Raw genomic sequence first — 27,335 nt, 5'->3', positions numbered from 1 at the left:
GAATATATCTAAAAGCTCTAATACTAAAAATACAATAAAAATAAATGAGCAAGTAAAAAACTAATAAAAAACTAAAATAAATAAGTGAAAGAAACAAGATACAGTATATTTCATAATTAGATATAAATTAAATGAGAAAAATAAAAATGTACATCTAAAAACAAACACACCATGCATATAAATTACACTAGAAAGAGAAGACTAGTCACTAGAAAACAATAGTGTACAATATTAGAATGAGCACAAATATCTAAACCTTTATATATTTTACATCGTGATAATATAATAAAACAATAACGTCATGATGTAAATTTGAGAAAATCCAATAAAATACAAATAATAAAAATACACAATATAAGTTATGTAAATAAATATGAGATACAACCACTCAAAGGAATAATTCAATATCTTTTCAGGTAAAAGAGGTACTGCAAAATAAATAACCTTAATGTTTAAATTACTTTTTAATTTGTTAAAATTTAATTTTACATTGTGATTTTTAGATAAAAAAATGAAGTTCATATTGTTAATTAAATTGGGTTTTGTTCTATAATAATAATAATTTTAATAATCATAATAATCCATCCATCCATCCATTTTCTGAGCCGCTTCTCCTCACTAGGGTCGCGGGCGTGCTGGAGCCTAATCATAATAATAATAATAATTATTATTAAAATTATTATTGTGTTTTCTGTTCGATCTTTATTTATATACAGCACTTTATTTTTTATTATGTATGTATTTATTTATTAATTTATTTTTAAGTATTTTATAAATACGTTAAGTAGTGTTAAAATGGTGCGTGTGATGGTCCAATAAAGAAAGATGAGTAGATTCCAAGGTGACGCATGCTTTGCTCTTTTGAGCAGCTAAAAAAGCGCCACCAAGTGTGCGTCGCTCGCTCCTGGGTCGGAGTGACGTGTGGGCTGCGCGCGCAGTCGAGCTGACACTTTGCGGAGCGCCCACAGCGGAGACAGACAGCGAAGCGACAAACGGTGAGCGCAAACTTTACTTGACACCAAAAATAAGATAGCAGCCGAAAAGCATTGACCACCGCGGGGGTCTTTCTCCTCCTCGACACCCGCGACGCAACCTTCGGGGAGTGTGCTGTGCGCGGCTCGCGGCCTCTTTTGCTTGGATACATTGACATTAAAGCTCCGGCGAGTAGCTCCCGAAACACTCCCATTTTAGGCAAGGCCAGGCGGAAGGGCAGGTAACGCTAGCCCCGCTCGTTCCCCCTGACCCCGGAGCTCATAAATCTCACCTCGGTTCGGTTCTGGGCGGAGACCGTCAAAGTAGTGTTGACATTTGAATGACTTGGCGAGCGGTTGTTGCCTGTTTTGGGGCTTTTGGGAGCGAGGTGTGTGCTGCTGAGCTAACAGGCTAGCACGCTAGCTAGCCGCCGCTAGCGGCCCGTTAAAGCTAGCTAGTTAGCCTCATTATTGCTAACGAGCTTTGTAACGGGATTTAGCGGTGTTGCTCACACCGTCCCCGCACTGGCATGTTTATCTCATTGGACCGGATTATAGATTAATGCTAACTCATATGTGAAAGGGCTTTTTTTTTTTTTTTTTTTTTTTTAACGCGTGGGACAGGAGGAGTTTAATTAATGTTATTGGCAGAAGTGTTCCAAATTGGCTTGGTTCGAGTCCTCACTCCGCTCCGGATTGCAGGGGGATTTAAACACGACGTGGATTAATAAATATGAAGCACATATTGTGGGGAAATGAGCCGGTTTCATATATTGCAGGATCTAAAACAGTGGTCTCGACCCACTTTTATAGACGTTAAGAACAAAGAAAATACAATGTTCATATAGCCTTTTAAAACATGAATATCATGTAAAACTGCACATGCTGACCTCATGTTCAAAGTGCTTTTCAGTTTGAGCACCTTAAGAAACTGTGTTTGAACATGACAACTGCATTTGCCAAAATGAATAAAGTCAAATAGAATATCCAAATTGCGTGCAATACGGCCACAAAATGTCACTGACTGTATCTTTGCACTGATCTTTTTTTTTTTTTTTTTTTTTAAGGAAAGTCCCTTACCTAATACAAAGGTATTTCAAGTTACAAGTTATGTGATGTGAGCTGTTGCTAATCCTTTATTTTTTTATTTATTTAGATTTTGTCTTGCATTGCGAGCAAAAATTAAAAATTTGAATGCGTGGACTTAACAACAAGCAGCAGTTTGGTAGAGAGTGAACAGTTCTTCAAAATAGAGGCCAACTGCTTTCTTCAATCTTTTAGAGGGTTTTTTTTTCTTGCAAAATGCATTACCAACATTTTTGTCACATTTATGGGGTGGTAGAAAGGATTAATTGCATTTGTATTTATTGAATTTAGAAAAGATTATTTGCGATACAAATGATTTGTGTGGCCACAGACCAAATTAAATCAAGTAAAGGCATCACTGTATTTTCCCTGTGGGACCCCCGAGTACAGGAACTGTTATACACCAAGTAACATTTCTGATGAATACCAGAACCGAAATGTTTGCAAATTTGTGTAATTTTTCCCCATTTGAAATGATTGGAAATACAGTTAATCTGTTCCAGCCTCAGAACCAAGTTAGGTTTAGTTGAAAAGAAATCCAGTCAGTCACTCTTAGCCACTTCAGCTGCCTTAGTTGCCTCTTGGTTCTTAGCAATCCTACAAATGGTAGATTTTGCCAAACCAAGCTGTGCAGCGAGATCAGAAACTCAAACACCATTCCCATTTAGCTATTTCCTTCTTGTTTCCTTCTTTTCGGTGGCTTTTTGGGGGTTTGTTTGTGTGTGTTGCAGGCTTAAAAGAGGAAAGGAGGCACACTTGTCCAACAACTTGCACAATTACAGCTTCTACACTTATCTCCTCCATCCTGTGGGGCCTAACATGGTTAACACGATGATGCTGTCTTGAAACAACCGCTTCCCTCCCCACATACACACTCTTCAGTCAGTCTGCTGTCTGGTACAGGAACAGAGAGTGGAGGAGGCTATTTTAGACTGACAGCGTGAAGCCTTCTTGTCTCTGGAAAGAGGATGTGGTTACAGGTCAAGGCACCGTTGACAGGATGGTTGGATTTATTCTGCTGATGTTGTTGTCCGTCGCAAAAACAACCCTCGTTTGATTCTGCTCCTTTCGGTATAGGTGACACAAAAATAAAAAACAAAGTTAAAGAAAAATGTGGTCATGCAGATTTAGGTTCGGTACACACGCAAAGATAATCAGGCTCTTTTTGTCCTGATTTTGCCCCTTCCTGACAAAGGATGTCAAACAACAGACAATCTTATGTTTTATGAGATTGTCCTTAAGTCTAAGGTGTGTTAAGAGTGGATTTGTCCCAATTTTAGGGTTGGGGCCGGCAATCTTAAATCATGAACATGTTCAATGTTTCTGACCAAACCTCTTCGTGTGTCGGGGAAGCTGACAAATCTCTGAGTCATGACGCCGCAAATTGTGACGTGGAACAGAATATGCCCAATGAAGAAGTGCCCCGACTGCAACAATGAAAAGACTGTAAATGAAAACAAACATGTCTCAGATGGCAAGAAATATTTTCCAAAGCAAGTAGTTTTTTTTGAGGACATTACCATTTTACAAGGCTCAGGCAACCTTCAGAAACACTTGGCAAAGATCTGGAAGTGTTTCTTCTTCTTCCTCGCTTTTGTGAGATTTCTAGATCGGCAGTGGAACAGAATATTTATTTCTCTGGTATTTTGTGCTGTGATTAAAGGACCACACTGCACACGATGCGGCCAAAACTGTTAAATGCCTGATTATTTTTTTTTCCTTTGTGTGGTCTTTCAAGAAAACCATTTCAGTTGAAAAGTCCTTTTGTGTACTAATCTGTTAATGTTCTGATGAAGTCTTCTTTTCGTCCTCTTTTTCAGTCAGGTGGGTTCGTCACCCCGCCTCACATATCTCACTATACCAAAAGACCTTAACCACTGTATAAAAAAAAAACACATCAACAAAACATTCTACTTTAGTGTTTATTCCATTGCACTTATCTCCCCAAAGTAACTTCCATGTAATTTTTTTTTCTTGCTTTGCCGCGTTCTTTCAACACAAGGGCTGCAGCTTTTAAATAATTTTAGAATCAAATATTATACCGGTTATCCCATCAATATTTTGCATTATTAAGGAACAAAATGTGCCTATGAGGTGCAGGTATTATTGTTGTCCACTTGGTGATGCTATCTTCTATTTGTGGCTTTGATTGTGTGCAGCCTGGCCTGGTGAGTGACGTGGGAGTTGGCGAATGACAGTGTAAAGTTGGCTCTTGTGCGCTTACGTTAGCGGCTAACTGGTAACTGGCTAACTATTAGCCAGTCTGTGTACCGTTGCGTTTCTGGTCATCAGTTGTGTTACTGCATGAATGTGCTTATTACGTGTTTATTTTGTTATGGTTTGTGTCTGCCCTTAACCACTTCTGGTGCATTACAATACGTTCTAACTAGCTAGGCTATATTAGAGGAGCTAACATTGATACCTTGTGTTGGCGATTGTGGATGTGCTATTGTTGTATGTTAGTTCTCCTTTGTAGTAGATGCATTGCACTTTTTTGTGAAATTATCCCCAAACCTTTTGGAAATTCCGTCTTTTTAGCACTCTTTTCCCTTGGTGCGCCAACATCGTGCCAACATATTTCTACACGGAGTGGTGCATGCGACTGCAGTAATGTTAGTCCATGTGGAAAACTGATCATTGCAAAGCTTCTAGGCAAAGGTTTTGCGGTCATTTATTATTTTTTTTTTTAATAATTCAAATTCAAGTAATCGTTTCAGCTGTACTTAACACTTCCTTGTCCCAAAAAATCCAAAGTAAAAGCAAAACATGCACATGTAGAGTTGGCACTTTTTCTGAATTGAGGTTTGTCAGTTGCATTCCCAGTTGAGTTCTTCGAAGTGGACAGTTTAACTTCTGAACTTCGGCTCTTCTGCCCCATTTACATTGTTTGAACATTGTCATCTTGCATTGTAAAACTATAACATGCTGCATATTCTCTGTAATGTTAACTATTTACCTAAATAACCAATGAAAACATGTTTTATTATGCCAGGTTTATAACCATCTGAAAATGTGGTGAACAGCTATCCATTTTCTAAAGTGCTTGTCGTCATTAGATTTGTGGGCAAGCTGGGGCCTATCTCAACTGCCTTTAGACGAGAGAAGCGGGTTACACCCTGGACTGGTCACCAGCCAATCGAATATATATTTTCGTGACCTTTTCATGTACCCAGAATATTCTAGATTTTTTTTTTTGTATGAAAAGCTAAATGACCTCGGTTTTTGACGGTCATAGGGCATATGTAGTTTTGAGGTTTCAAGAGGAGTATTTTTTTTTTTTATGTTCAAGAATATATTTTTCATCCAAATGTTTGCTGTAATTATGATTTTAGTTCTGCGTTTAAGTAGGTGAGTAATAGACTAAGGTGACTTCAACCAATTTGGGTTACGTCGCTGCCGTAAAAAGGAACTTATCTTTTGGAGTTTTGGTGCTGTACCTTATTGGGAAGTTGTTAAAATACCTTCAAACACTTTGTCGAACAATGTAATTCATCATTTGTATTTATTTCAAATGTTAAAAATGGTAAAGTAGAAGATAAATTATTATTTCGAGTACTGTTAGAATCATTCCAAATGTGAACGTGTTCAAGCTAAAACCTTGTTCTGCACATTAAAATTCTAGTGACTCTTAAGTCTCCTGTATTCCGGTGGGATAGAGTAAATCACTTAAGTTGTTTTTAGGATCTTAGGAAAATGAAATTGAGCAATTTTCCCCTCTCCTGCTTCAAAGGCAACATAACAACCGTGATTGCATAGGCTCTTTCCCGCTATGATTGCTAGAAAATTATAGTCTTATTGCTATTAAACGTCATTACTTTTGGTCTTGACTTGGTCCTGCTTTGTGCAATTAGCCTCGTATTCTTCTCCGCTGCTTTGTATGCGGTTGTCGTGTGGTGCATCTTATCAAGGTTTGGCCAGAACGACAATTTATACGCCCTAAAACCTCAATTGGATGTGTAAATGTCACGTGCCAGTAAGATGTCACTCTCCTGTGCCGCTTGGCTTAACGGATGTGCGCTCTTCTCGAGAAGGGCCGGCTGTCAATCACAATCCTGCCCTGCTGAGTCAGCAGCTGTGACAGCCTCGCTTATGTCAGATTAGCCTGCGCCAGGAAATCCTGAATGTACTCTCGCGTACAGCATTGCTCCGGGTTACACATGCCGCTCGCAGCCCTACATGGTCACATACCTTTTGGCCCTGGAGGGTGAGTGATGTCAGTGTGGAGCGTGTGCTCGCTGGCACACCGCCTTCCCTCGCTCCTTATTTGCCGGGTCGGACGAGCTGAGCGTTTGTTTTGCTAGGAATGACAGTGTTGTTAAGAGGGAGTGGAGACAGGGCGAGGTTTGGTTGAAGGCAGATGTCCTTAAATGGCCTTTAATGTTTGCTTTGTAGAAAAGTACAATGTTGTAAAACGTATTCTGAAGAATATCTTGGTCTAGATTTACACTGCAGGTTTTAGCGCCCAATTCTGATTTTATGCCTGGAAAAAGTTTTCAATTCCCCCCCCCCCCCCCTTTTTTTTTTAACACCAAAAAAACTTGTTGTTTGAACATGGGTGTTTAGACTTTCTACATCCACTGTAGCTTCACGTCACCTCTTTTGTAAAGTTTTATTGTTGATGGTATTGTGTTAAGAAAAATAAATGTTGATTATATAGTAATGTGTTTTTGTTGTTGTTTTTTGAGAAAATAATTTTGTGCTAATGAGTACCCATTTTTGACTGAGCACCCACTCCCAAAAATGTCTGGTTACATCCCTAATTACACACATCCTAATTGTGCCACATGATAGCAAAACATCAGAATTGTCACTTGAATCATGCAGTGTAAATCCAGCCTTAATCCTAAATAGATTGTACTTGTATGTATGAGTGGCCCCTTTCACAGTGCCTGTAAAAGTCCGCCATGCCCGTTTTCTGTGTCGCCGGTATGAACTGCACTGACAAGGAACTGAAATTAAAACAGTAAAATGAAAAACTAGAAGTAGGGCGGTAACTGAGCTTGCCTTCTTGTGTTGCATGTCGATGTATGCTTACACCACTGCACAAACTAGTTCATTGCACGCCATTCATAACCTTGTATATCCGGATCGTTATAAATCAAGGATCCAATGTAGCTCAGGGTGTTCCACAACAGAAGGGCAGGGGTGTAAAGTTTAACACCCGACACTCGCGTCTACCACCCTTTTGTGTTACTATATTATCCTACATCATCACTCATCTAAAATGATTCTGGGATGTTGTCGTTCGGTGAAAGCGCGCACAGTTGTGGCATTATCGCTCCTTCGCTGGGTCCTTTTTGAAAGACAAACATGAATAAATACTGGATCTTATGTGTCACGGCTCAGATGCGCCACATTTGCGGTATCTCTGTAAAAGAGGCAAGTCCTAAGCTTTAAATTGGTGCATCATAGTTGTAATGGCATTTATTTACCAGTGCCGTTCATGCAGCCTTTGTGGCTTCCTGCATTCAGATTATTAGTTGCACGGAGGTGTCATCGCAAGCAACAATTGATTTCATCACGAAGGGGCTTGGGCAGTAGTGAGTCTCATTGCATCGGTGCCTCACCTACAGGACAGTGAGCCAGATAAAAGACGACCTCGATGGCCAATGCCAAAATTTGCTCCATTGTCTCTTAATGCAAACATATTTCATCTCTTTGGATATATTGTAGTTCTTGCCTTGTACCTAATGTTGTGGCTCTTGCTCATCAGCCATTTGTGTTGGCGACTGGTATTTGTGTCTTGGTGTAGCTCTGCCACCTTGACAACATAAACACAGTGGAGAGGCGTTACGCAACACTTGGTATGTCACTATCAAGGCGCTGTACTTTGAATGTTACACACTCGCGTAACTGTGTTTAGTGTGCGACGCAGATGTGTGTGTGGGGCGGGGGTCATCGTGCAAAGACAACTTTCCTTGCTACCGCGGATTAACAATTATGAATTATTCACACCCCAGCTTTCATCTGAGCGTACGGCCACTGCTTGCCATTGAAGTCGGTCGTCTGCAGTCTTTTGTGCACTGCTTTGAGTTTTTGAATTAAGTGTGCCGTGTAAAAGGGGGTCATCTGCTCCCTGGTTGCTTTTGATGCGTTGCAAAATGGTTGATTATCAAACGGCCATACTGTTTTCATTGCGGCCCAATATATATTAGCCCCCTTGTGTGATTTTCAGCACAGACGTCATCATTCATCTTTAGTGGCATGTATACAAGATAACAGTAATGATGATTGGATACATCCATCCTCTGTAGTACTTTTCCTCGTTGTGGTGGGTGAATTGGATACGCATCGCAGCTGACTTTGGCCGAGAGGCGGGCATCACCCTCGACTGAGGTCGCCAGCCAATTGCAGGACACACATTGACAAGCAACCAGTCACATTTAGATTAATACCTGCTCAATTTAGTCTTTGAGCCCAATACGCATGTTTTGGGAATGTGGGTGGAAGCCAGAGTACTTGGAGAAATCCATGGAAGCATAGGGAGAACATGCAATTGCACGATAAAGATAAAAAAATAACTGTGAAAGTGAAAAGTCTCCTGTACAGATGACAGCAACTGAGGGCAAGACGCTGAAGTGGAACATTGTCCCAATGGAGTTGCAGTTTCGTGCGTTCCGATTAAGATGTGTGGCGACATCAATGCGCCAGCAAAAATAGTTTTCAACACAGGGCAGTGAGTGGTGGGTTTTAAACTGCACTCTGTCTTTACACGCTAACATCCTTCCTCCCCTGATACTAAAGAAACAGAAATACAGAAATGATACATAAACTGGCAAATTCACGCTTCGACTTCAACCCCTTGTTCCGCGTCGGTACTATCGGTACATTACACATGGGAGCGAACTGGGAAAAAGCTGCGAAAAAGCTGGCACAAGGGGGTACACGCATACAAATTTTTAACATCTTAACCAATTTTCAGACCGCAACAGCTTAATTTGTTAGCCCGTCTAAGGTCTTTTGCACCATGTGTTCGGTAGGGCTGTCCACTTCAGGGTGGTGACTCGAATTGGGATTCAACTGGGCATGGAAAAGCCATCATCGAATCTGACTTTTCAGACTCTAATCAGAACGAATCTTAGAATATCATGCTACTTTATTCTAATAAGAGCTGCATTTTGGTGGGGTGATAAAATTGTCAATTCGATATATGGGACTCAAAAGAAACTCTGACTTCGCCCAGTTCCCTGTCAACCTCACTGTGACGGTCTCTTTGCAGTGACCCACTTGGCTAACCCAGCTGACTTGGCGCCATAATGCGCAACAGGGATTGGAAGCCCTCAAAGCCATATACCAGAGATTGCACAATTTCTTCCTCATTATGACCCGCACTTCCCCTACTGGCAGCTGCTTTCTATCATTTTCTAGAAAAAGACAACACGCTGATATTTCACAGTACCTTTTAAAAGAGGTAATTGAGCAAAAAAAAGTCTCTAGGGTGCGCCGTGGTGCATGAAAGTAAGCCGATTGTGTCATTCTGAGGAATAGAAGCAGGATCCGTGAATCACCAGTGCAGCGCACGGCACAGCTGGCTTGTGTTAAACAGAGGTCACATCTTCTTCACCTCCTCCTCCCTGAAGGAGCTCCACTTATGGGTGTTCCCTCAATTGTGTTGTGCCTTTTGGCCATAACCTCCAGGAATTGCTAGAATCCTTCCTTTCTGGAATGGAAGAATGGGGAAATTCCTATTCGGCTTGTTTATCTTTATTGAAATACTAATTTCCCATGTCTTTTTGTGCCTTCTCCAGACTGTTTGGCTGTCTGCTGAAGTGATCCCGCCATGCGTGAATACAAGCTAGTGGTGTTAGGCTCTGGAGGTGTGGGCAAGTCCGCTCTGGTAAGTTTTCCCTCCTAAATGCCTCCACTCACCCCACCTCTCAATTCATCTATTACACTTCTGCAGTATATTTTAACTTTTAAAAACCCTCTGAAGTGAATTTTTCGCTTGTTTCTAAAATACATTTGAATGTAATTGCTGAAAACGTGCAGACTGAGAACTATGTAGTACTCAACTGTGGAGATATACCGTTAAACTCTCTTTCAAAATTTCAGTTTTCCTTTGACGCACTTCAGCGTCCGGCATGAGTCCCCCCCCTCCTCCACTATAAACGATCTTGAGCGCCTACATTCGCATCAGTGGTTATTTAGTGCAACTGCGAGTTACTTAGTTGTTATTATTACTAGGCTCGCGCCTGTTAGCTTGAGAGCTAGCTTGTTGCTAGGCCCTCTCGTCATGACGTGGAAAGTCCGGCAAGGATCCGGTGGCATTTAGTCCAGCCATCGGAGGCTTTAAGCAGATATATTTTTGGGGCTCAAACATGGGATGTGTAGGCATAAGAAAGATGGTAAAGGAAGTAGTATCCATTTTTCAGCAGGGTATGTTTTCACGCATTTAGCGGACACACCTACAGCGTCAGTATGGAGACGACAGCTTTATTTTATTAATTATTTTATTTATTTTTTTGTCATTCAAATTTGGCAAGATTGTTTACAAGACACTTCCCTGTGGTGTCAAATTTAGAACACTCTTGACAGGGCTTTAAAGAATTTATTGGATTCACTAAAATAGGATTGCACTGTATACTGGTAAAGTATCATGGTACCTTGCCGTGAAATATCAAAACGATACCACTAGGGCTGCAACATTGACTCGATAAAATCGATAATTAAAAGTGTTGGCAATGAAATTCATTATCGATTTGTTGCGTCGCGGGATTATTATGTCCATCACCCGCTCGGTTGACGAGTTGCACATGCATGGCTGCGGACCCAGGATGCTCTCATGGGCATGACCTATTTGCATCTCTAAAACAATGCATACGTGGAATTTGGAGGATCTCAGCACTGGTAATACATATAATTCTATTTAGTCGTCTTACTGTTGACGTTGTTGAACAGAACATTGCAATTCAACCCTTTCGCTAAACAACTACAGTGACTGGGACGAAAGTGGAAGGGTGCCCGATATTGATGAGTTATTTTTAGTAATGTGAATGTGTAACAAAAGGATTATCATGGGCAACAAAAAAAAACTACTACCTGGTGGAAACATTGTTGTTTCGTCCAACCTTCATCAGTCTCTTTGGGGTTCTGCATCAGCGCAGTAGTAGAGGATCTGCAATCAAACCGCTTTTGATTTTTCGACAGATGTTTTATTCATCCCCTGAGGGATGTAAATTGTCATCGCAACAGTATTCACGCATTTATTGTAACTCAATAATATAAATATCTAAACAGCCAACAAAAGACAAGAGAAACGCAGAAGTAAAGAGCAATTAAAAGCTACATGCTTTTGAGAGGGCTTCAAATGCTTTCAGCAGAACAGGTCAGGGGAAGTGTGGCTTGCGAAACTTGACAACCTTGTCCCACCTTTATGGCTTTGCCGTCTACACAGTCGCTGTCCCGCCTCTGGTGCGGCCCTGATATTACGTCCAATGTCGAATATTGGCAGGGGCATCCCGTCTTTGGCAGACGATGTAAAAGAGGCTCATGGTGGTCTTTAAATGCACTGTGATTTATCCCACATTGTCTTCTCTTTTCCAGACAGTTCAGTTCGTGCAGGGAATCTTTGTGGAAAAATATGACCCGACAATAGAAGACTCGTACAGAAAGGTGAATGTCCCGAAAGGTGGCACCTCTGCTGCGTCAACATTATTTTTTCTCCAGTGTGCCGTCACACCCTTCGTCGTTCAGCCTCTGCCTGCTTCATTTTCCCCTTGTCCGAACGTTATTGTTCCTGAAGCGTTTGACCTGTTATCAAATGCCGATTGCAATCTGACTGCAATTGCTGCCTGTTATGCATGTTTGATAAACCATCTGTGCTTTTCCCTTTCAGCAAGTGGAGGTAGACGGGCAGCAATGTATGCTTGAAATTCTCGACACAGCCGGAACAGTAAGTAAATCCACAGTCAGAATGTCACCACTTGATTTGTTGTTGAAGAGATGAGCTAGAAAGGCATCTAAAGCTTTTAAGGCAAGATATTATGCATACATACATGCATACTATTTGTCACAATTTAAAACGGTTAGCAGGTGTCTTATCATGTCTGTGACATGCGTTCGTCAAAATACCCTAAGGAATCAAGAATAATTGTACGGTTTATACTCTCTTGTCTTGCTGAAATGACCTTTTTTTATGGGTGTTAGCTCATGCAAGTGCACGTCTGTATACCTCGCCCCATATACTGATGTTATATTTGTCTTATTTTCTGTTCAGTCATATGTACAACACTTTAAAAACAGTATTTTTTTGTTTTGTTTTGAAATTGCTCTATAAAGAGTTGATTTGTTAGTGGCGAGTCCGGCTTTTTGTTTATGATGACTGTGGGCGGAGCCTGAGCCTTGCGAATAATAGGGCTTAAAGACGATAAAAGCATTATCACTTGTGGAGGCAGCAGTTCATATACAACAGTTTTGTGGCATGTTGACACATCAACAGACATGTATACCCAGTACCACACCGATTTATTTATACCTTATTGTTGTAGTACTGTGATTTGTTTGTTTTTTGGTGAAGCACTTTGTGTTGCAGTTTTATGTGCAAAAGGTGCTATACAAATTGTTTGATTTGATGATTTATTTATCCAGGTAAGGCAATTGAGAACAGATTCTCCTTTGGAACGTTGACCTGGCTGCAGACACCAGAGAAACAAAGCAAACATAATGGCAAACACATATACGACAAACACTAGAATGTGATATAATTACATGTTTACATAATACATTTCATTACATCATAGCACATGGTAAACAAAAGGTTAATAACAGGTGAAGGGATCATATACAGTATCCCTCTCTAACTTTTTACACAATGATATTGGAATGAATAAGGTGAGTTTTAGTAATTGTTGCAGAGTGTTCCAGTCATTTGGGGCAGAAAATTGAAAAGACGATCGACCACAAGTATTACGGGCCTTGGGAGCGAAAAGCTTAGTAAAACTGCTGGAACGGAGCGTGCGGGTGGTATGCATAGTGATCAGGGAACGAGGATAGGGTGGGGTCTTGTCAATGAAAGTTTTATAGATAAACATGTACCAGTGGATGAAGACGCGCACATTAACTAGGGAGGTACATTTCACAGTGGTGGGTGTTAAATGGAGCACCGGTGACAAAGCAGATGACAGCGTGGTCCTGTATTTGGTGTCTAGCTTGTGGAGGAGAGTTTTTGAAGCCATCTAGTACTAGCTAAGATTGGGAGGACAGTCATTTTAATGAGAGTCACGTTAGAAGAACAATGTTGTGGTGATGTTGATGTGGCGTTTCCGCCGGCAGCTGTGTATCTGGAACGCACTTGTTCCACAAATTTAGGCTCACAACACAAAGTTAAAAAAAAAAATAAACCGAGAGACTGCTCGTAACTCGTGACTGTTACATTACAGTGGGGTGGAAGTGCAGAACGACTTGCTCAGAGACACACAAAATGCGCAGATAACAAAAACATTTAATTCCATTATCTAATTTCATTCTCACTTGACAAGTGGGCAGACACTCCAAAGAGACCCAACGTTTTGTAAGCCATAACAAAAAAAATATCTATTTTCCATAACAATCAGGAGAGATGTCTTCACGACTTCACACACAGTTTTCCCAAATATTGACTCTAGCCATCTGTGCTTTTCCTGTATGATTTATTTTAGCACCTTAGCTACGAATAGGTTAAAACAAATCTATGGTGCTCTGAGGGATCCCATCTGGAGTTGTAAAGATGCTTTAAGTAATACCATGCAATCTGGATCTGGCTCCCAGCTGAGAAATGATCACAGCTTTGGCCGAGCTCCTTTTAATTCCAACCACCCTCAGCTGTTGGCGTGCTAACTGGTTAGCATTTATCTCCAAAGCGCCACTTTGCCAAAGTGACATCTTGCAGCTGGACGTTTTCTCGCCGTCCGGCTCTTCTTAATCCAAGCCGCTGGACTGTTGTTAGTACTATTTGCCTGAAATCTTGCGTTTTTATACTTTGATGTGGATTGATACAACATACAGTATGAGTTCAGGCTGTCTTTCTAGTGCTAATAATACAACCATGCTGCACATAATGTTGGAAAAACCTCTCAAAACATCTCAAGATAGATCTAATCTTAACGCCAGTGACACCCTGTGATGACTTGTATGACGAGACTCATGGCTTGTTCTTCCTCGTGGCTTTAGGAGCAGTTCACGGCAATGAGGGATTTGTACATGAAGAATGGCCAAGGTTTTGCCCTGGTTTACTCCATCACAGCGCAGTCCACCTTTAACGACCTCCAGGATCTGAGGGAACAGATTCTACGAGTCAAGGACACCGAAGATGTAAGAGTGTGTGCGTGCGCTTTTCTGTCAGCTCTTCATGGCATGTGTTCATTTTTGGTTTTATTTGTGCTTCAAAGGCTTGCGGAGCACACAGCTGATAGATTATAGTCCTCCCATGCTTCCGTGTTCTCAGCCGCCTACATTGTTCAGTTTCTATGGAGACCATTTAACGTTGAAGACCAGACCTCTTATGCAGGGCAATTACAAATTCATATTAGCGCAACACAATGGAGGCTGTGGTGTCCCAGTCCTACTTGTGTGTTGCAAACAATGAGAGGGCGGACAGTGCAATTTGTACACTGCATATCATTGTGCAGTGCATGTCCCTGGGTTGGGACTGCTTAATTTGTGGTCATTCCCCCCTTGTAGCTGATTGGTTTGATCCGAGTAAAAACAATGAATGTCTTTCCCTCAGCTCTCGTAATTGTCAGCATCAGAATTACATTAGCATCTCATTAGCTGCTAAATGTCTAGCCTCTTTCACATAGAGACTGATAAGTTGTTGCATCAGAGCCTTAACAGATGAACTGGTGTTTATCCACCTGTGCCATTTATACAGAACCCTGTGTAGGTGGGATAGACATTGGTCCTTTTTCACACAGTAATCCAACAAATTTCCACAGCAGAGCTGTAAAAGATCACTTTGTATCCCTCTGCCTTTCACACAGGACCCAGTGAAGGCACGATATTGGCGTGACAGTAGTTGTCTTTCCCTGAGCTCTCGTGATTTTTTTATTTTTTTTTTGCATAAGAATTGAATACATTTTTCTTTAGCTGCAAAAAGTCCTAGCCTCTTTCACACACTAAATTGACTCATCAGAGCCGTAAAAAAAAGCTCATTTAGTACTTGGCCACCTCTGCCTTTTTCACAGAACCCAGCGAAAGTGGACTGTTACCAATACAATGACACTTTGCCTCACACTTTTTTTTTTTTTTTTTATTAATAAGAATCAAATTAGCATCTCATCAGCTGCAAAAAGTCTTTCCTCTTTCACACAGAGATCCTGCTAATTTGCGCCATCAGAGACGTAACAAAAGATCAACGTATGCCTTTTATACAGAACTCAGTGAAGGCAGGATTTTCCCTTGACTGCAACTGTCTTTTTGGCAAATAATTAATTGAATCTGCAATAATGTATCTATACTTCACACCTGACAGTACCTCTGAAGGTGGAAAAATTGTCGGGTCGAGTTTATCCCAGATAAAAGGCGGAAGAGTGCCGTCTGGGAGCTGTTGTTTTCCGGACGTCTCCATGTTTTGGTACATGTAGGTCATGAGGCCCTTTTAGAGTAAAGCTCCATTGCATTTCTGGTGTTCTGGCGCTGCAGAGATCACGTCATGCAATCAAGGATGTCCTTTTTTGGAGCTCCTTGTGGGGAACGAACGTTACCCCTCATTTTCTTTTCCCTTCCTCTCCCTCCACATGGCCACATTTTGTGGCATAAAATTCCCCCCCCCCAAAAAAAATCCAACTCTTATTCAGTGCCTGTTTGTATGTTTTCCCCATTATTTTTCCCTCCCACTCACCATTGCTAGGGGGCCTTGTGGCTTCAATGTGGTCTGGCACTCCATGTGAATGATTGGAACGCGCAGCACTGATGTGCAAGAGAACCAGAGTTCATTAAAGCCACACTCCGCTGTGAGGTTGTGGTGTGTTTTTTTGGAGCCGCTGTGGTTGGGGAGCGAAGGCTAGCTTCCTTTGCGCGATTTAAGGTGAGGAAACCGGTGACTTCCTCTTACTGACTACCTGGGCATAAGCGTCTCTAAAACCCAGAGAACTGCAGTCAGTCATGATATATTGGAAGAGTTGAGCTCAGGGAGCATATCGTTAGCCTAATTACAAAATTTCCCAAGTCATTTTTTAACGTTTTCAGAAATCAAGTTAAAAAAACACCAAATTCAACTAGAAGAACCTTTGTGGATTACCATGACCTGGATGACTGAGAATCTATGCAAAAAATAAATAAATAAATAACTTTTTAGCAAGCACAGTTTTTTTGGGGTGGGGGGGACAGTGAATTAAAATAACTTGTACAATTATGCTATTAGGCTAATGATATAGGTGATATGTATAAAGTCATTAGTATTCCGTGTTTCCTACAATATCACGCTTCATCGTTCGGTCCCCTGCTCTTTTCCGGATTACTTTCTGTCTGTCCGGAAAGTCCCGCTGTGTTGCAGAAATCTGTGTTTTAAAACAATTGTTTGTTTTAATTTACTTATGTGATGCCCTTGCATGTAGGGAAAGGAGAGTCAAATTTGCTGATGCACTTTTCAGCCATTTATTGACCACTGGGATATCAGTAAAACTTACAAACGCAATTAGCAAACTCACACGGGAGCTGCTATGTCAGCCACAGCTCGCGCCCAGTCGCTCACTCGGACTACCCGACATCACGCCACGCCGCCATGCCCCGCCTCATAGAGGTGCATACATGTATCTTACACAGAAGCTTATGTACAGTATTTTCTATAAAATGTTTGCTTGCAATTTTTGTCTTCAACTATTTTACAATGCATTTTACAAATGTGTTTTAATATGTTTAAATGAGTTCAAAGCATGTAGGAGGGGTAAAACTAAAAACAAACATTTATGGTCTGCAGATTTCCACCTATTAACAGGTGGGTCTGGAACATATCACTCGTCATAAACAGGGTTTCACTGTATTTGTGCTGTGGTTGTATTTGTGGCCACTTTGTCAGCTCTGGTGTCAGTTCACTGTTGACGCCTGGTTGAAGCCTCTTTCCCAGGATGGCCTTGACATCGGTTTATCTCTGCCGCTCACAGAAACGCACAGCCAACGACAATACCGGCGATGTTTGCCTTTTCATCCAAGCTCAAATTTGTCGAATGCTTTTACGGCCTTGCCAAGCTGAGAGCAGACATTCCCCGGTCGCCGCTACAGCCGTTTTTGTTTTCCACGCGCCATTTAGCCGAACTGGCAAAATGCACAGACACCCTTAATATCGCTAAGCTCAATTACAAGTCTTCAATGGGTTTCTTTGCAAAGAGCAGCACTGTGTGGTTGTATTGAGGCGTGCTGTTTGTAGCATATTGTCCTGCTCCAGAAGCCCACCAGATTCCTACAGTGCTCAATTACCAGACTTTTAATGAGTCTACATTGAGCACAGCGGGGCCAAATTTCATCTTAAAAAAAATAAATGATGATGATCTACTAAAGTGAGCGAGCAGTCGGTGGTGCGTTCACTTCCCAAACTTCCTTACAGCTCTTATGCAAGACGGGGTTTGTGACTTTTCAGGACCATGTCCGTTTCTGCCAGTGCGTGTGGGGCTGTAGTCTGTATGTATGCCCCGACCCAGTTCCTGTGACTCGCTGTTCTTGTTTGTTTGAAAGTGCTGGCTGCGTTCATTTTAACTGCAATGCAATCTCCAAAGAATGCCACAGTGTGCGGGCTACGACCTGTCTGCAGCATGTTAGCGACATCAGAGCAACCGTGGATACTTCCAGTGGGCTAATGCTTCCTCGTGCTGACACTGAACATTTTTCTTTCCTTCCAGCCTGCTCTCTTGCTCTCTCCATCCTTTTTATCGCAGCTTGGCTTGACATTTGTGTTAGCAGCGCATTCCTCGGCTCTCCCAAGACCCCCTGGGAGAAATGTCGTTGGGCAGACCAGTACCCAAACGGCTTGTTTGGGTATCAAACATGAAGCCGCTACCTCTGTGGCATTAATAAAAACATCCTAGCTTCCTGTCGTCCGCCCCGTGACCACGGGGAACAAGGATCATAGACCCCGCCATATTTCTCCTGCACCTCTTTACGTTTTCTTAGAGTACTGCAGCCGGAGAATAGGGCTGCAAGCTCGTACATGTCCTGCTAATATCCAGTGTTTCCACATTTCCCAGGCAAGGAGAGAAAAGCAGGAATTCCCATGCAATGATTTAGTAGTTGGTGGCCCACCACTAATAAATTTCTCCTCCAGATGTCTTGTTGGGAATGTTTAAACATTTCCACACATTTTAGGAAGATGTGCTCACTTGAGGCTTTATCTTACATGCTTTACAATGGAAGATAAAAACAACCCCCCAGTGTCCCATCGCACACGCAGTCCAACACTGTCATGTATGGCACAGGACAGCCCGTATCATGAAATCCAGCTGAAATGTTTGGAAACGCTGAGGAAGGAAACCGATGCTATCCCGGCTGGGCGGGGCCGCCGCTGCTTCCTCCGAGCCCGGCGAGCAGCTCCAGATAGCCGCTCAGGAAACAGCAGGCAGGATGACACTCATCCCTACACTACGACGGAGCTGCAACCATGCTCACGCTATACACTCTTCCTTTTAGGGTCCCACCGCCGTTCATTTCACCTCTGTTACTGGAACATCACAGCTGTACAAAAAAAGGTGTGGGCATTTCCTTAACCAGTTGGGCTTCTTCTCAGTGGCTGCCTTCGCTTGTAGCAAAACAAAAGGAGTAGCACTCTTTTAATATAGATTGCATCATCAGTTATGCAACCAAAATGATTCTTTTGACTTCCCAGAGGGACTGATTGATCTGTTTGGATTGTCCTTGTGGCTGTCCCCTTGAAGCTTTGCCAGTATACTGTAACGTAGGGGTCACTGACCTTTTTGAAACTGAGAGCTACTTCCTGGGTACTGATTAATGCCAAGGGCTACCAGTTTGATACACAGTTCTGAAAAAAATAATTTGCTGAAATTACCTTTGTTAATATTCCATGTTCTTAGTAATAATAATTTTTGATCATGTTAATGATTTCTAACAATAATTAGGAAACTGTGATCATTATACTTTTTCAAATGATCACTTCTAGATCAGTCCGAGAAAATCATAATGATCATCACTGGTGAGCTATTTTTTAGAACAGGCCCGCTTGTTACTCGTGGTCCTTGGGGGCTACCTGATTACAGCATCGGTCACCAACTGGAAAGAGCATCTCACAGGATATTCGGATTGGTTTTGACACAACACTTGTCCACACACATTCACACACACAACATACAACAATATCACTAAAAATACCAATGTGCTTGCTAAAATAAATAAATCTTTGCCTGTGTAGATTCTCAGTCCTCCAGGTTATGGTAATCAGCAAAGGTAGAATGGAGGCATCTGGACTCTTGTTTGTTGATTTTATTGTTCTTGTTTTCTGAAAAAGGTCGAAAATGAGGTATTATGCTATGAGACAAAATAATATTTTTTTTTTAAATGGACTAGTGTTATTCTTATCGTGTGTGGTCTCCTTCCAGATGACCAACACACACTTAATGATTTGTCCACTAGCAATCAAGAGTCTTGTGTTCTGTGATCATACATGAGTGACTAAAAATAAGCAGCAGCCAAGAGTAGCTGTTGGCTTATCCCGTAAGGCTAAGGTTCTTCTCCCTCTCATTTCTGCTGTGCCAAGAGGACAGAATATAAAAAGTGAATGAGTTGGTCCTCCATTTCAGTGGTCCACTGTATATGATTATTGCATTCTGGTGGGTCACCTGGAGGCTTGCTGCGTTAATTATGAACAGTTCAGTTGATTTGACATTTTCTTTTTCTCAATTCAACACACTTTAACGGGCATGTTTAAAAAAAAAATAAAAAAAAAAAAAAAAAGACGTTTCTGTGGTGTTTCCTCAGGTGCCGATGATCCTGGTGGGCAACAAGTGTGACTTGGAGGATGAGCGCGTGGTGGGAAAGGAGCAGGGCCAGAACCTGGCCAGACAGTGGAACCACTGTGCCTTTTTAGAGTCCTCTGCCAAGTCAAAGATCAACGTCCTCGATGTGAGTTACCAACACACTTTTGTTTAATCCAATGGTGATTACTTAAAACCACCTTTAGTCAGAGAGATCACATGTTACAATATGTCACTACCAATTTTCCCCTGACAGGAAGTTGTCTTAAGTGGATGATACATCCGGCAATTTATTTGAGGAAATGCGGCATTTGTTTTGACTTTGCTTTGTTCTGTTTGTTTTCTCTCAGATCTTCTATGACCTGGTCAGACAGATAAATAGGAAAACGCCAGTGGAAAAGAAGAAGGCAAAAAAGAAATCCAACTGTGTGCTGCTTTAAAGACCCTCCCATCCTAAAGCCCCTGCAGCAGCTCTGAGCCAGGTATGTGTTGAGATGTATGCTATTGTTTTTTACAATTTCATACTATACACTTAAATTCCACTTGTCACACTAGTTCAAATCAAGCGATATTCAGGGGTGGTTTTGTCTCAAGCAAGTGCTGAGTATGACTCATGTTACCATGATGACCAGGGGCGGAGCTAGGGCGTTGAGAGATAGTGAGCGGCTACGTAGTTTTGTCAGCTTAGCAACTTTGAAACTATATTTAGAGATTTTTCCGACAAAATTGCAGACTGCTGTAGACTCTGACTCCATTCGGATGTGTGTCCAGACGGCACATGAACGCCGCTTGGACAAGGCACCACTGGCTAGTGTTACCAGAAACTGAGTGTTGGACTGGCTAATGTAAATTAGCCTAATTGTGACGTCAAAAGTAAGAACTTCCAGCACACAGACACATTTTTAGCAATGGGCAGCTCACAACAGATTGACAATTTTTTTTTTTATTTATTTTTTTTATTTCACACTTGACGGGGGGCAGGTCCTCCAGAGACCTAACTATTTGTATATAAGCTATTAAAAAGTAAATTTTCTAAATGTGCCATTTAAATATCACACACGTCATGAAGAACAACCTGCTCGTGAATTACAGGCTTGATAAATGTTGTACAATAGCGTTGATATTGCAGCTTTTGTGAGTTGTTGTGTATCATTTGTTACAAGTTACGTGCTTGTTTGCACCATTACATTGTGTCAACATCAGTTTTACTTCCTCCTTGTGAAAAGCTTCTGGGAGAGAAAGGGCTCCACCTCCAGGCAGCAAAGGGTACAACTTACTGATGAAGTAGAAGCTGATTGTACTCAATTTAGTGGCCTTTTTACTCCTGACCTGCAGAGCTGATACTCGTGCCTCTCTACTTAAGACGTACAGATCCATCCATCCATTAATTTTGTGAGCCGCTTCTCCTCACTAGGGTCGCGGGCGTGCTGGAGCCTATCCCAGCTGTCATCGGGCAGGAGGCAGGGTACACCCTGAACTGGTTGCCAGCCAATCGCAGGGCACATACAAACAAACAACCATTCGCACTCACAGTCATGCCTACGGGCAATTTAGAGTCTCCAATTAATGCATGATTTTGGGATGTGGGAGGAAACCGGAGTGCCCGGAGAAAACCCACGCAGGCACGGGGAGAACATGCAAACTCCACACAGGCGGGGCCGGGGATTGAACCCGGGTCCTCAGAACTGTGAGGCTGACGCTCTAACCAGTCGTCCACCGTGCCGCCACGTACAGATCCATGAATGAAAAAATACTCTGGTAAAAGTAGAAGTACTGATTCAACATATATTCAAAATAAAATTAGAAAAGACTGAAATGTATGAAAGTAAAAAAAACAAAAAACATTTTTTTTAAATTGTATACAATATTTGTTTTGATAACTGAGGGCACTGAAAAAAAGTACATTTTTGGTTATTTCCCCCTCTTATCCTCAATAATCAAACAATATGTTCATTTAACACATTTTAATCATGTGCAACTGATGCACATGTTCAAATTAAGTAAACAAAAAATAAAAAGGCACCTTTTATTAACTTAGACATTAATGCTATCAAAACAGTGTGTTCTCATAGTGTGTTAACGTGACCTGACTAACCCAAAAAAAAAAGCTAAATTCGCTGATTCAATTAATTAAGCGCTGAACCATATTTGACTTTACCTCTTTCTATTTACCTTTTCTTGCATGGCGTCATCATTCACACAAGTTGAAAAAACTTTTTTACAAAGTGAGAAGTAGAAAGTACACCAAATGTTTTCAAATGCAGGAAGTAAAAGTAAAAAGTAATCAGAAAAATAAATATTCAAGTAAAGTACAGATACCTGAGAGATCCTTTTTTGTACAGTAACAGAATATTTAGTTTAGTACTGGTTCACATTCATTTAGCTGACAGGAAATGGCAAAAATGTTATTCTAAACTTTAGAACTTTAAGGAAATCTGTGCCTTTTAAAATTACAGTAGTTGATTTCTTGTTCTGAATTGGTCTGGACAGGCTTGTATTCCCTGACTCAGCCTTGAAAAGTGTCAACGTTTCATTTCATCTGCATTTTTGTTTTTGTTTTATTTTGTTTTTGGTTTTTTGTTTTGCTTTTCCTTTCTTGGCACCTGCATGACTGAATGAGTCACTGCCCAACAGGCCAATGGATTCACTTGTGGAAGACAGCCCAGTTCTGTGAGGAAATCCCGATTTATCATCAGGTTATCTTGCATTTAGATTCACTTTGTCGCTAATCCAATCAATGAGAAATCAATATGTACAGTATTTAAACTGCTAACGATTTTGTCAGCATAGAGAGCAAACTTTTCCATCCAAACCTTTGCCATCAACCGTGGATTAGTGCAACAGACAGCGCCATTGTGCCCGGCTCAGACATCATGGCGGCCCTAACCACCCACTCTGTTCGCCGTTCCTCTGTGTGAGAGTTCACACGCTGGCCAGCCCGCTGACCCAACACTAACGGGATTACATCCCAACTGTGCCACCAGTCTCTTGCAGAGTACATACTGGCACCCTCACCCCAGAGGCCTTATTTATACAATACAGTGGATGCTTGGACTGTGCGTAGAGGGAAGTTTCCGTATTCGAATAAGTAGTTATCATGAAGTATTATGAGCACTTTGATAGGAGTAAAGGGCGACGCAAAAAGCAATTTTTAATCTTAACCAATTTTTTGAAAAGTAAGAGACCCCACACGAGAGGGGGAAAAAAAGTGGGCAATTGTGTGCTTACTAGGGGTTGAACCGATTAGTCGTCAGATCGACTTTACAACTCTGCGTTGATGTTTAAAGCTTGACGTTGACTGCCAATCACGTGTTTTTGGCGTCATGTTTTCCATTTGTCCAATTTACAGAGGACTTACGACTCACCTGTCTGCTGCCGTCGCCGGACTGTAACGCTCTGTGGAGCACCGAAATGTCCGGTCAACAAGGCAACAGAAGGGGTTGTGTTGGATGAGAATAGCAGCTATCCTTGCTAACTTCGGCTAATCCGATCGCCGGTAGGCTTAAAATATTCATACTCAAGGGACTGGCAACAAGGAATGACGGCAGCGTTGCAAAGTGATCCATCTTAATTGCCAAAATGTTATCTTCAGTAATGCGCAGGCAGCAACTGTGTCCTAACGGTAACTTTATTCATATCACATTCACAACACGCTAAGGGGTTGAACGACATCATACCTTTTGTAGGTGTAGATGCAATGTGCACCTGGGAAGAACGCTGATTACATCATCTCAGCATGTGACTAAAACGACCAGACGAGAGATGATCTCCGCGGCATTCTACGCGCAGTAACTTTTTTTTTTGCCGTGTGCGCGTCAAGCAACGCAGAGGGGCCGCGCGGGCCAATTCGTCGGTCACGTGATGCAATGCGGGCGTTGTTGACCACGCAACCGGGGGAGTATAGAGGCCTTTAGTTGACCTGCCGTAGGCCTCAACTGACGCCATCACTCGACACGCAGTGGCTAACGTGATAGATTATTTATTTATTTATTTTTAAATACGCGAATTAAGATTAAAACAATAATTGTTGCTTTAGATTTTTTTACCCCCAGACCTTTGGGGGTCCTAGCCAATTGCCTGTGTTTGCCTAATGGTGAGTCTGCCCCTGGATGTGGGGGGAAGTTATTAGTATTCAGCAAAATTCAGAATGGCTTACTCACAGGCACATTTTCAGAAAAGGGAGATAATAAAACTTGTATACTGTTTCTATATAAGCAATGAAAAAGTAAATGTTCCATATGCCCGGTCCACGGTTTTAAATGCAAATGATGTAATAACAGTTGGCGGCCAACAGAGGGCGCGAGAACATATGCTCTGTGTTGCTTTTAGCACATGATCTTATAAACTGAGGAAGCAAGTGAAGACTTAACTGCTGTGTCGCCTTGCAGAAATGCTGTAATGAAGAACTGTTGCCCTGATTGGAACATGCCAGCATTCCAACAGCCCTGCCCATCCTGCGGCCCCCCCCAACCACCTGTATCCCCCCCACTCCACTTTCACTCCATCAACCACAAACGGTGAATCAGCTGAGCGCCCACACCGCTCCTACCCGAGACGAGACAAGGATGATGATGTATGATGCGGAGATAAAAATCAAAGAGAAAGACAGTCGGCGAGAGACGACTCTGCTCTCTGGCCTCGAGGACCTTCTTCCGGTGTGTGTCTGCTGAAAGGGCACATTTGCTCCATTTCTGCATCAAAAACCAAAAGGCTACAAACTGGTGACAACAGTGCAGGAAATCTGTTAAAAGATACAAACTAAATGTCCATGAGCTGCCTAGACACGGCTAAAACAACAGCCCCTGCCTGACCCCTCCCCTTTCTTTTTTTTTTTTCTTTTTTTTCTTTTTTTTTTTGACACTTTTAACAAAAAAATAACAATTAAGTGAAACATTAGAAATGGGATTCAGTATTTTTTCCATCTTTTTCAATATATCGTATTTGAAAGACATGAATTTAGGTGCGTGATTATAAATGTACTTCAAAAATGAGCATGAAAAAAGTTGCATCAGTTCATAATTGTAGATGTGAAACCAAGTGGAAAGTGTGAATCATTTTTATTTTTGGATGGCCATAAACATTTTCTCCATACCTGTCATGTCAGTGATAATAGATCAAGGTCTATAATTTGTATATTTTTTTTATTTTATTTTCAGTTTCCCACCTTATTGTTCATGGACTTCTACCGATATCTCTTTCTCTCTGATGTGACTTGATTTTATACTTAGTCACTGGGAATTTCATAGCTCCCATAATATATTCTGCCATTTTTTTCTTATTTTTATTTTTATTTTTGCATAATAATAATGCTTCGGACAAAAATGGGTCTTTTATAGAAGTAATAAGGGGCGGGGAATAAGGAATGATTTCTATGTCTCTTGAAGCTGAAATATATTATACTAAACCAACTCGAATAATGCTTCTTGTGTTTTTCTGTCTACAATGTTCCAGCGTTTATGGATTATTAAAGTACATTTTAGTACATTTTCATGATATTGGTCAATGTATTTTTGTGAATTAAACTTTTAACCAAAGTGCTTTGGTTACAGGTTGGTCTTTTTAGCATGTATAACCCTCCGGGTCCATTTAATGTCTTTGAGGAACCACGGGTTATGTAACGATCATTCAATGAGAGGCTATAACCTAAATGCACGTTGTGTGTATTATGTACTATTTATACATTTAGTTCCGACCCATTTAATTGGACAATATGGAGAAGTCACTTCATGAGTGCTATATAGTGGTGCCTTGAAATACAAGCGACTCAAGTTTTTACATGCCATTGTTCTGCCTTTTTTTTTTTTTTTTTTTTTTTTCTCTCCTTTGACTTGCGAGTGCAAAGTTGAGATTCTACACATGGTGGCACCAAACTCAACTCATGTCCCAATGAGTAACAGTTGGGCAGATAGTGACCAGTTCTTCAAAAAAAGGTTTCAAGCGGTTTACTGCCATCCCAGTTGAAGTTTTCTGTTAAACGAAATGAAAGAGAATTACGTGTTTTTAGAACAACCAAACAACTGTGCCTTTGGAACATCCTCGTTAGCTTAATGCTAACACTGAAAAACTCCAAAGACGAGCTAAGAATTGGCATCGAAAGTGGTAGTGTTTCTGTAACACTTTAAGCGACGATTATTTGAATACAAATTGTGACGTAACACGTAGACAGACAATAATTCATTAATTGCATGTTCTTTATCCTCTGTGGAAAAACTACCGTAGTTATTGCACCTTACCGAGTCACTGAGAGTGATGGTGACTCTTCATTTGTGTCTATGACTATTGTCTTGCGGTGGGAAAGGTGAACAACAGAAGGAGCAGCACAGTGAATTGAATTGATGCATTATATCATGATGCACAAACCGATTAATTCCTTACATTCTATTTAATTATGCCATTACTTTCAAAACTTTCCACTTACAGTACAAGTTAGGGGTGTGAGGCAAACCCACAAATAGAAAAAAAAAAAAACTATTTGGAAGAGTAAATTTTCGCAATGAAGCGTGCTTGTTTTTCTATTTATTTTTTTTATTTTTGGTGTGACCTGTTTTTTGTATAGTATTTTTTTTCAGCAATTTGAACGTTTAAAAACTTTGTACAAGCCATCTTATTTAATTGGTGAAAATTACCTTCCTCTGAAAAGTGTAATGTTTCAATTCTTTATTTTTGTATTGCACCAGGAATGAATTATTGTGTGTGTTGGGGGGCGAATACATATTTTAGCAATTTAAAATATTTTAGTTTGTGCGTAATTGACGTAAATTGCCATCCTGTGAAATAGCAATTTATGATATTTGTCCATTTTGGGCTGTACCGGGTTCCCAATGTGTGTGGGGATAGCTTCCCGGCATTCCCTAACCCAGGGGTGTCAAACTCATTTTTGTCACGGGCCACATTGTAGATACGGTTTTCCTCAGAGGGCCATTATGATTGTAAAACCATATCAATGTTTAATTGCCCCATCATATTATTACACATAGACAACAAATTGATGGATAACTAGTTTTGAAATCTGAAGTCAAGGATAATGGTTTGTTCAACTATTGTTCAAGTAACTGTAAAAGGGGTTTGGAGCCAAAACATGCTTACAATAGTTCATTACTATTTATTACATATGAATATTATACAAAAATTTGGAACAGATTTTAGCAAGAATCATGGAAGTTAACACACATGATTTGCTTTCGTGGGCCACATAAAATTATGTGGCCGGCCAGATCTGGGACCCTGGGCCTTGAGTTTGACACCTGTGCCCTAACCTTAAAGTGTTATTTTTAACAACAACAAATATTTGAGTATTTGTGCGCATTACGTAGTAGCCAAAAATCTACTGTGAAAGTACCATTTTTGGGTCGCACCTGGATTCCTGATGTGTGTGTGGGTGTGCGGA

At 41.1% G+C, this 27,335-nt stretch overlaps 1 protein-coding gene and 1 long non-coding RNA gene across 3 annotated transcripts; one reads left to right on the top strand and one right to left on the bottom strand.

The window, feature by feature from the left end:
• The first annotated feature begins 838 nt into the window (after positions 1–838).
• LOC133483430 (ras-related protein Rap-1A) lies at positions 839–25,443 on the top strand. Of its 2 annotated transcripts, XM_061784663.1 has the most exons (8): positions 840–995; positions 9,806–9,894; positions 11,601–11,669; positions 11,893–11,949; positions 14,205–14,345; positions 19,953–20,096; positions 20,299–20,430; positions 24,337–25,443. In XM_061784663.1, exons 2-7 carry the CDS (start codon positions 9,838–9,840, stop codon positions 20,386–20,388), a joined length of 558 nt encoding a protein of 185 aa, XP_061640647.1. In that variant the 5' UTR covers positions 840–995; positions 9,806–9,837; the 3' UTR covers positions 20,389–20,430; positions 24,337–25,443. The 2 variants fall into 2 exon arrangements, with proteins under 2 accessions (XP_061640648.1, XP_061640647.1); XM_061784664.1 differs by lacking the exon at positions 14,205–14,345 and having other exon boundaries at positions 839–995.
• Positions 2,090–6,760, bottom strand: LOC133483431 (uncharacterized). The gene is made up of 4 exons (XR_009790110.1): positions 6,246–6,760; positions 3,578–3,662; positions 3,391–3,501; positions 2,090–3,122 (listed from the first exon to the last, which is right to left on the bottom strand). It is a non-coding gene; the product is annotated as an uncharacterized LOC133483431 (long non-coding RNA).
• Positions 25,444–27,335: the final 1,892 nt, after the last annotated feature.

This window comes from Phyllopteryx taeniolatus, chromosome 9 (assembly GCF_024500385.1).
Source record: "Phyllopteryx taeniolatus isolate TA_2022b chromosome 9, UOR_Ptae_1.2, whole genome shotgun sequence".
Taxonomy (NCBI): domain Eukaryota; kingdom Metazoa; phylum Chordata; class Actinopteri; order Syngnathiformes; family Syngnathidae; genus Phyllopteryx; species Phyllopteryx taeniolatus.
Note: the sequence above shows the minus strand (reverse complement) of the source record. Positions and strands in the feature narration are given on the sequence as shown.

What these genes read in the sequence shown, in the direction of transcription:
- LOC133483430 (XM_061784663.1), top strand. Translation starts at nt 9,838, where the DNA reads ATGCGTGAATACAAGCTAGTGGTGTTAGGCTCTGGAGGTGTGGGCAAG. An exon ending in TAGAAGACTCGTACAGAAAG is followed by an intron (nt 11,670 to 11,892) that starts GTGAATGTCCCG and finishes TTTCCCTTTCAG; the next exon opens with CAAGTGGAGGTAGACGGGCA. An exon ending in CAAAGATCAACGTCCTCGAT is followed by an intron (nt 20,097 to 20,298) that starts GTGAGTTACCAA and finishes GTTTTCTCTCAG; the next exon opens with ATCTTCTATGACCTGGTCAG.